This window comes from Penaeus japonicus, unplaced genomic scaffold (assembly GCF_977035675.1).
Source record: "Penaeus japonicus unplaced genomic scaffold, GWHDUDI00000001_assembly GWHDUDI00000018, whole genome shotgun sequence".
NCBI classification, from domain to species: domain Eukaryota; kingdom Metazoa; phylum Arthropoda; class Malacostraca; order Decapoda; family Penaeidae; genus Penaeus; species Penaeus japonicus.
Genome location: NW_028234420.1, coordinates 39,655,540 through 39,665,539, shown reverse-complemented (window position 1 = coordinate 39,665,539; position 10,000 = coordinate 39,655,540). Strand labels below are relative to the sequence as shown.

At 35.2% G+C, this 10,000-nt stretch overlaps 2 protein-coding genes across 2 annotated transcripts in view; one reads left to right on the top strand and one right to left on the bottom strand.

Moving 5' to 3' along the window:
- The window catches only part of LOC122268080 (collagen alpha-1(XV) chain), a 2,599-nt gene extending 11 nt beyond the window's left edge, over positions 1-2,588 (top strand). The window contains exons 1-4 of the mRNA XM_086546948.1: positions 1-84; positions 1,336-1,530; positions 1,754-1,869; positions 2,011-2,588. The exon at positions 1-84 is cut by the window's left edge and continues 11 nt beyond it. Of these exons, the coding sequence (XP_086403074.1) occupies positions 16-84; positions 1,336-1,530; positions 1,754-1,869; positions 2,011-2,209 (579 nt within the window). The 5' untranslated portion in view covers positions 1-15 and the 3' untranslated portion in view covers positions 2,210-2,588. The remainder of the gene's footprint in view (positions 85-1,335; positions 1,531-1,753; positions 1,870-2,010) is intronic.
- Positions 2,589-5,992: 3,404 nt separating this feature from the next.
- LOC122255475 (28S rRNA (uridine-N(3))-methyltransferase) overlaps positions 5,993-10,000 on the bottom strand; it is a 4,913-nt gene continuing 905 nt past the window's right edge. Inside the window, exons 2-6 of the mRNA XM_043019550.2 lie at positions 8,894-9,399; positions 8,093-8,243; positions 7,165-7,402; positions 6,853-6,973; positions 5,993-6,704 (exon numbers count right to left, since the gene is read on the bottom strand). Coding sequence (XP_042875484.2) covers positions 6,517-6,704; positions 6,853-6,973; positions 7,165-7,402; positions 8,093-8,243; positions 8,894-9,389 — 1,194 coding nt within the window. The 5' untranslated portion in view covers positions 9,390-9,399 and the 3' untranslated portion in view covers positions 5,993-6,516. The remainder of the gene's footprint in view (positions 6,705-6,852; positions 6,974-7,164; positions 7,403-8,092; positions 8,244-8,893; positions 9,400-10,000) is intronic.

Here is a 10,000-nt window from a genome sequence, read left to right as displayed (position 1 = left end):
TTTTGTCCTTTACAGATGGGTCCGATGATACCCGACTATACCAGACAGCGAGACTCGGCAGGTCCCTCTTCAAGTGGCAAGGCAGTGAGTCATCTTACATTTCACTTATGTCATCTTGCATTTCAATGTTATGTCATGAATACTTCCTGGGATTGGATAACAAACAACTAAATGGTTGTATTCATACTCCAGATATTTGTTGTTGTTTAATATATGTATATGTATGCACACACACACACACACACAAACACACACACACACACACAAACACAAACACACACACACACTCACACACATACCTGTGTTTTCCTCGTGCCATTGTTTCTTCAACTGACCATTCATTTTCACTTGACTTGTCGAACTATTTATCTTACACAAACTTTTCTAAAACCATCATGCATTTCTTTCACGAACTTTTCTAAAACCATCATGCATTTCTTTCACGAACTCTTCTAAAACCATCATGCATTTCTTCCACGAACTTTTCCAAAACCATCATGCATTTCTTTCACGAACTTTTCCAAAACCATCATGCATTTCTTTCACGAACTTTTCCAAAACCATCATGCATTTCTTTCACGAACTTTTCTAAAACCATCATGCATTTCTTTCACGAACTTTTCCAAAACCATCACGCATGTCTTTCACAAACTTTTCTAAAACCATCATGACATTTCTTCCACGAACTTTTCTAAAAACCATCATGACATTCCTTCCACGATCTTTTCTAAAACCATCATGCATTTCTTCCACGAACTTTTCTAAAACCATCATGCATTTCTTTCACGAACTTTTCTATAATCATCATGCATTTCTTTCACGAACTTTTCCAAAACCATCATGCATTTCTTTCACGAACTTTTCTAAAACCATCATGCATTTCTTTCACGAACTTTTCCAAAACCATCACGCATGTCTTTCACAAACTTTTCTAAAACCATCATGACATTTCTTCCACGAACTTTTCTAAAAACCATCATGACATTCCTTCCACGATCTTTTCTAAAACCATCATGCATTTCTTCCACGAACTTTTCTAAAACCATCATGCATTTCTTTCACGAACTTTTCTATAATCATCATGCATTTCTTTCACGAACTTTTCCAAAACCATCATGCATTTCTTTCACGAACTTTTCTAAAACCATCATGCATTTCTTTCACGAACTTTTCTAAAACCATCATGCATTTCTTTCACGAACTTTTCTAAAACCATCATGCATTTCTTTCACGAACTTTTCTAAAACCATCATGCATTTCTTTCACGAACTTTTCTAAAACCATCATGCATTTCTTTCACGAACTTTTCTAAAACCATCATGCATTTCTTTCTAGCTACGACTGGCTGCCTTAAACGTGCCCCTCCACGGTAACATGGGCGGTCTTAGGCGCACCGATCAGCGATGCTTCAGGCAGTCTCGACATGCGGGTCTCAGGGGCACCTTCAGGGCCTTCCTCACCTCAAACACGCAGGATCTGAACTCCATCGTGCGTCGACAGGACAGGCACCTTCCCATCATTAATCTCAAGGTTGGAGTTTATAATCGTTATGTGTTTACATTTGTACACGATTTGATTATTCATTTCTCTGGCTGTTTTGTAATCAGAAGGCATATTATTTGCACACGATTTGATTATTCATTTCTCTCGCCGTTGTGTAATCAGAAGGCATATTATATGTAGTATAATATATAATACATTTTATTATCGATGGCTACACTACATTATACAACTACTTTGTCTCGTACCGCAGGGGGAGAAGCTGTACGAAAATTGGAACAGCATCTTTTTTGGGACTCAGGCCATCTTCAACAGCAGACCCAATATCATCAGCTTCAGTGGTGACAACGTGATGGAAAGCTCCAGATGGTAAAACACCTGCGTCTTTAGATATTTCACGGATTTATACATCCAACCTGTAAATAACACGATAACCCTCATCATTTAACGTATAGACATTACTCCCCTACAAAAATAAAAACAAATGACAATCAAGTTCCCTTTCCGCAGGCCATCAAAACATGTTTGGCACGGATCTGGAGTGACGGGGAACAGATCCGCCATTGCATGCAACGGGTGGACGACTAACAACATGAGATTCCGAGGTCTAACTTCCTCGCTCGAACTGTATCGACTTCTTGGACAGAACACCCATTCTTGCGACAGGAATCTAGTGGTGTTGTGTATTGAGGTTACCAGTGAACGTTGAATTTCTTTGTTGTTATTATTAGGTACTTTGATAGAAACAAGTGTCAAGCGCCATACACCGGGTCACCTCAGGTCAATTCTGCAATAATTATTTAAACTTAAATTGTCTATGTATCGTTTGTAGAGTAAAAAATAAACAATAAAAAAATAAAACAACAACAGACCAAGTGGTTGTCTTCCAAAGACAACATGATGTTTCTTGGAAAGCTGAAAGCATAGGTCAGTCTCCAAGAAGAAATTAAGTACTGTGGAAAAAAAGGTCAAGAAGTGTCAAGTAGTGCCTAACAAGAGGTCAAGAAGCTTCTAAAAATAGGTCAAGAGGTGTCAAGTAGTGCCCAAAAAGAGGTCAAGAAGCTTCTAAAAATAGGTCAAGAGGCGTCAAGTAGTGCCTAACAAGAGGTCAAAAAGCTTCTAAAAATAGGTCAAGAGCCGTCAAGTAGTGCCCAACAAGAGGTCAAGACGCTTCTAAAAATAGGTCAAGAGCCGTCAAGTAGTGCCCAACAAGAGGTCAAGACGCTTCTAAAAATAGGTCAAGAGCCGTCAAGTAGTGCCCAACAAGAGGTCAAGAAGCTTCTAAAAATAGGTCAAGAGCCGTCAAGTAGTGCCCAACAAGAGGTCAAAAAGCTTCTAAGAAAAGGTCAAGAGCCGTCAAGTAGTGCCCAACAAGAGGTCAAGAAGCTTCTAAAAATAGGTCAAGAGCCGTCAAGTAGTGCCCAACAAGAGGTCAAGAAGCTTCTAAAAATAGGTCAAGGGGCGTCAAGTAGTGCCCAACAAGAGGTCAAGAAGCTTCTAAAAATAGGTCAAGAGCCGTCAAGTAGTGCCCAACAAGAGGTCAAAAAGCTTCTAAGAAAAGGTCAAGAGCCGTCAAGTAGTGCCCAACAAGAGGTCAAGAAGCTTCTACAAATAGGTCAAGAGCCGTCAAGTAGTGCCCAACAAGAGGTCAAAAAGTTTCTAAGAAGAGGTCAAAATGTGTCCAAGAGGTAAAGAAATGTACAAGAAAAGGTTAGGCGAGAGAATCTCCAAAGGAAATGCTGATTGCGCAATCGTACGATGAAAAGGGTCGGTGACTTTGACAATTTGTTAGCTTAATTGTTATAATTTTATTCCATTTGTAAATAAACTGAAAAATAAAAAAAAATAAAAAAAATTATCTGTATCACTCTATCATTTCACACACTTATTGTCATGTATTATTGCTATTACAATTATTTTTGACGTCGTTAACTATTGCTATAATTTTTATTCTTACCATTTTTATTACTATTATTGTCATTATCAATAATAGCAGTAGTATCATCATTATTATGAATTTCATTACTGTTATCATCTTTATTATTATTATAATAATTATTATTATTGTCATCATTATTATTGTTATCATTATCATTATCAGTATTATCACAATCATTATTATTATTATTATTATTATTATTATTATTATCATTATTATTATTGTTGTCATTATTATTATTATTAATCATTATTATCGCTCGTTGTTGCCTTTGCTGTGTATATAATTAATCTTTCGTATAAGGATATACACGTCAAAAAATAAATAATTGTAATATTTAGGTTTACGACCTGTGGAATAATTGACATGATGGATGTTGGTGTTTCAGGTTTAGAATTAATAATAATTAAATGAAATCTTCACTCGGAAATAAGTTGATATTCTGGAATGCTAATAGAGAAGTAAAACAAGTAAAACATCTTACACTTATTTCTGTTTACATACTTAGGATCTGAAATGGCGTCCGTATTTCCCATCAATCTATTTTTTTCCACTATTTCGGATATTTCATAAAATCCTGCGAGATACCAAATCAGTGTAACGTTCGTCTGAATTCCACACGATTCCTTTAACGACTCAATTAGCTTTTCCAACCACGTTCCTCCCAATTCAAGAAGTCACACGGATCTACATAACTCTAACGATGATTCTACACGATTCTACACAGTCTAAACGCAATTAATGTCACACGAATCCATAAACGCAATGCCACGCGAATCCACAAAAATCAACTTATGATTTTACTTCGCACATAACATTGGTTATTTTTTACACACCGATTAGCTTCCGTCACTCGACAACCTATAATTTCATTTCATAACCGCTTATACTTTTTTTCCGTATATCGTCACTATACCACTGATATAACAGTAATGATATTTATGCGCGTTTATCTCTTCATATCTGTTTTGACCGTTGCCAGTACTATCTAGAATAGACTCAAAGACTTCAGGTATAATGTATTAGAGCAAGATAATGCGTATTTCATACTGTGGTAATTAAACCATACCTGATCTATTGCTTGACTCTTGTAGTTGTATTATTCCCGTGTTAGTCTTACGTTTTCGTTATTAATTACGATTTTCAATACAGGGTTATAAGCAAAGGACATCCTGTCGAACATATTCCCCTCAATATAAGCTAATCTGTTACGTAATCTATAACCTGTTGTTGTTAATCAGTTATCTGTTTTACGTCACGATTCACTTTAAACCTAAATTTCGATGTTAACGGTGCCTCCTAAAAATAATTAACAGGTTAACAGACAGAGATGGTTGCTGTGGTAATTTTCCTTGTGTTGCGAAATACCTTTTCGATTTCTACCAACCAACCCTTTTTTTTACTGTTGTTTATCTCAGCGCTATCGCTAAGGCTTGATTTTCCTGCAGTCGTCAAGTACACGATTTTATCTGCCTTCTCCCTTCTCTCCTTCGTACTGTTGTCTTTTGATTTGCGTTGGTAAAGCAATTGTGCATTTTCTCTTCTTTAAATTACGTGATTTTCAAGTTCGTGTGAATTTTCTGCAACGATTTAGTTTTAATTCTTTAGATTTTAAGGTGCGGTACTTTTTTTAGTCTAGTGTTATGTAATCGGCGCTTCTTTAGCCATTCTCAAAAAGAAAAAAAAAAAAAAAAAAATCATTCAACATTCCGTTGTCATCGAGTCTGCATACATAATTTAAACCGGTTACCCTCGCCTGTTTTACTTTTCCATCTCGTAGCTTTCATCCCATGATTTTGAACACGCAAAGAGTGGTTCCCGCTACAGTGTTCATGAAAAGGTTTTCTTTCCCTAATAGGCTTTTCCATCCTATCTTCAGGTTGGATATACCTGTGATTTCTATCCGGTTTCAAGTCATTTTCATTACTTTTATCAATTAAAGATTATTAGTGTAGCTGTTCTGTAATTTGGGTGCTTGTTTTCTCCTTTTTTAAAACTTTAATTCTTTCCAAAATTAAAGTGATTTTTTTTCTTCAAAATTACACGTGTTGTGACTTGTTTCAGACACATTTTGCCTCTATCTTTACACTTTCATATTGTATTTGCATTTCATTTCATTAAACTTTATCCTCTCTATTGCATTTTTTCAAAGACTTTTTAATCTCCCTTTCTATCTACAACTGTTTATGATTTATATCATGGTTATAATCATCTTTCCATTGAGAGCTACTTTATAAAGGTCCTTCACTTTCATTACTTTCTAAACACTTTCTATTAATTTTCATATCATCTCCCATGTTATTTCCTTTATTTGTTGCTTCTCTTTTTAGTTTATTTCATTGTCCTTTCCATTGTTGTCTCAAAACTTGTAGATAATTTAAAAGCAACTTGGGTCCAGTAATAATCAATCAAGGTTAATCATCAAATTGAAAACTGCAACATGATCATAATGATATTGGATATGCAAATGAGTTCTACTGATTCAGGGTCTTGCCTCAAAGTTGTTAACTGATTAATCTTTCCATTTAAAAACATGAAGAAGAAACAACTTGTTATAATTGTCAACATGAAATTTTATTAAGTTAGGATATAAACAGAATTTTGATCTTAGTATAATATTCCAGAATATTTGCTAAGAGAATTATTTGCATATAATATTTCCAATTTTATGCAAGTATTGAGATTTTTTTTCTGGTTTATACACACTATATGTGCTTATATTATATAATAGCTTTCAACAACTCCAAAAAATATTTGGCATGAAAGTTCAAAGGTTCAACAAATATCAATTTCACAAATGCCCTAAATAACTAAAGAAAAATTAATATGTAATATGTTCTATACTTTTCACAAAGTATTTCAAAGGAAAGCATGACAGCAGACATATTTTGGTATCTTTGATAAAAATATATATTTTTCTAATCATCAACTTCATATCAAGATTCGCAGGTACTATCATTAATACGGAAAATTATAATTATATCAACTCTTCCCTCTTCATCCTCATACTCAATTCAATTAAAAAATAATTACAATCATCATTATAACACATACTATAGCAACCTTCCATCCAGTAATTAATTCTTTCCTTTGGGCAGTAGTTTGTCTTGCAAAGCACACAGACTGATCAACACTGCCTCTTCAGTGCGTATGGTGCGAGCCTGTTGCAAAGGGCATGTGTTGGTGTAGAAGTCAAACAGGTGGAGTGGTTCAGTGGCTTCCAGCTGGTCATCTGCTTCTATCGCCGACTCAAGACCTTCGACACCTGTGTGGGAGAAAAGAGAATCCCAAAATTTTGAATTTATATCAAAACAAAAAAATGTAATGAGAGAGATCAATGCAATAATAAAGAAAATCTGGTATGTGGATTTGGAGCCAGTAATGAGATAGCAAAAAAAATTCAGTACTCGTACCTCCAAAAACAACAAGTGCATGGTTGAACATAGGGTATTCAGTTTTCTTGATGTCGTCCCCTTTATCTGATGTGCCAATTAGTAGATCGTAACCTTTTGGGAATCTCCCCCCTGTCAAAACCTGTGGAATAGAGAGGTTCCCATATAAAATAAGTAAGATTATAAGGTCTCCAGCAAATTTACAAGCGTCAGTAAAGCAAGAGATATAATACATATAAAAGAATGACAGTTTAATTTCAGAGTCTGTTACAAGTACTCATTCCATTTTTAATCGGAAAAGAGAGAGAGAGAGAAAAAAAAAAGGTTTATTACCTCAGTGAGTGAATGAGCAACTCTAACAGTGTAGCCCCAGTAATAGCCATACTTCTCTCTGGGCTCGTCAGGTGAAACCACAATGCCAAAACGCTTATTCATTTCCTTTGTCTCTGGAGGCAGTTTGACGGTCACTCTTAGTCCTGCATCAAGCTTTTTATCAATGGTGATTTCTGATGATAAACCTACGTCGACATATGACAAGCTCTTGTTTTGTCTATCTAGGACTACACCTTCTCTGAAAAAATAATTTGAACATGGTGGTCAAAAGAATGTGTGTTTCTAATGTATTCAGAAGATAGAAGATTCAAGATTCAGTAACATATATAAATGTATATTCATGCAAAATTGTGTTTAAAGTGTATGGGTATTATTGCTTATGTATGTACAGTATATATGTATCCTAGGTATGCTTGTTTGTATATAAGTCATGTTAATATAAATAAAAATATTCACATGAAAGGGTGGTAGGGTGGTGTATCGTGCGGACATAATATGTACTTGCACAGAAAATTCTTGGGTTTTATTATCCTTTTTTTAAGTTCAAAAAAAAAAAGGAGAGAGAGAGAGAGAGAGAGAGAGAGAGAGAGAGAGAGAGAGAGAGAGAGAGAGAGAGAGAGAGAGAGAGAGAGAGAGAGAGAGAGAGAGAAGAAGAAGAAGAAGAAGAAGAAGAAGAAGAAGAAGAAGAAGAAGAAGAAGAAGAAGAAGAAGAAGAAGAAGAAGAAGAAGAAGAAAAAGAAGAAGAAGAAGATATTTAGAAGACATACTACTTGCAAAGCTGTCAAGATGCACTCTCTTAGGTATGCCAAACACAGATTCTCTTCAGTTCATTATTTAGATAGATTCTTCTAGTTATAAAATCACAAACATACAATGCAATTATGTACTTGGTATCAGTCAGACAAGTATTAGTTTAAAGACAACTTACCTGTATTCACACCACTGTTTGGAGAGAAGATGATGTGGAGCATTAAGAGCATTCAGGACCCCAACTTTACTAAGAAAGCGATGAAACTGGAAGAGGTATTTTCTAAGGTACTGGGGACATTCCTGGTATTCAAGCAACATTCTCATCATCTCTGAAAGAAAACAACATATATAAAAGAATTGGAGTGACAATTTTTTTTCATTTTTGATCCAAAAAATATTTTCAAGTTATATTGAAAAGGTGTTACCAAGATAATAATGGAAAACTCATAATGCTTAATATTAGATTCACTGTATCAAGAGGGAATTGAGGTTTTGTTTGATACATGACCATTTATTATTTTCTATTAAGCAATATGGGTGACACGACAAACATGCATAATTAAAATATACAACTTTGATTAGTATTTAATAAATGACATAGAAAAACTAATTTCCAACTTCATCTCCTTGTTTATGTTGGTATTTTTTATATTCTTATGAATTACTTTGTTTTCAGGTAAGCCAGTGGACAAGCAAAAAGTACTCACAATTAAGGGTGTATGTGCATTGTGTCATAGAATACTCTCTATTATATGTGTGTTGGGTATATGCATGGGGGGGGGGGGGATATTTGTATGCAAACTGGTATGCATGTGTACATATACATTTTTGTGCAAGGGCTGACTTTAATATGGAAGTATGCTGATGCATGTGTGTATATCTAAGAGTGTGCATATCTGCATACAAGAATCTGTATTCATATTTTTTTGTGTGTATATATTTATGAATGTAGGTCTAACAAGCAACATATCATACATACCGATTAAGCTTTGGTTGTCATTGCGAGTCCTTGTTACGTCTTTCTTCCGCCAACATTTGTCATCGTACACAATGATCTCATCAACAGAGTATATGTTTGCTGCTCTTGCCACCTGGCCCACCACATATGTCCGCAATTCATCCTTTATGCAGGTCTCCTCTAGGATTGATGCAGGAACTGCTATGCTGATCGTGTATTTCCGAGGCTTCTCCGGTCTGGGTACATCTTCGAAGTATTCGTCATATTGTTCGGCATCTTGCCACTTTCTACTTTTCTTGTTCCAGTTATTCTTTCCCCCGGCTTCTGAATTCCACTGTCCAAATCTCGGCTTGCTCTCGTTCTGGTCACCAAACCTCTGTCTCTTGCCTGAGCCAAATCTGCCTTCCTCGTTACTTCTCCTATCGAAAGATCCTCCTGCGTTGTATTCCGAGTTGTCATGGTCATCACTGAATGTCTTGTGCTTCCCATAGCTTCTATCATCATAATTATAAGCCATGTTTGAGTGTCTGTAAAAGAACCATAAAGCATAAAATCAATCGTTCAGAAAACAAATATATATCTATAATTCCTTCAAATAGAAATAAAGACATCAATATGAGAAATTATGATAAACTGCATTTCATTTTGCTCAATGAAAGGTTAGTTCTTTTTTTTCTTTTTTGTAAAAACACATATCAACTGATACAAACTTCCATACAAACTGACAAAAAATTTGACTTCTGTAAATAGTTTCAAATGTAAGAAAACTATATTTGAATAAAGTGCTTTCTAAATAAATTGATAGGATTTGGAGATCCCCAGTCAAAAATACACTTGTTAAGGTGATTGGTGACTCTGGTTGCCAAGAAAAATGAAGAAATTTTGTGCACAATACACCAGATTCTCAACTATTCTCTATCTGATCCTTCAAACAAACACTAAATATATTCAGTACACAGTAAAAAGTCTCCAACTTGTCCTAGGACATCCAGAGTATTTTTACAACAGCACTATGACTGCATGGATTGTTGGTAATTGTCTACAACATGACTATGCTCAGGAAAAGGCCAACAATCAAAGATAGCTGGCCTTTGCTGCTGCCTATGTTTAGGCAAAGGCCAACAATCA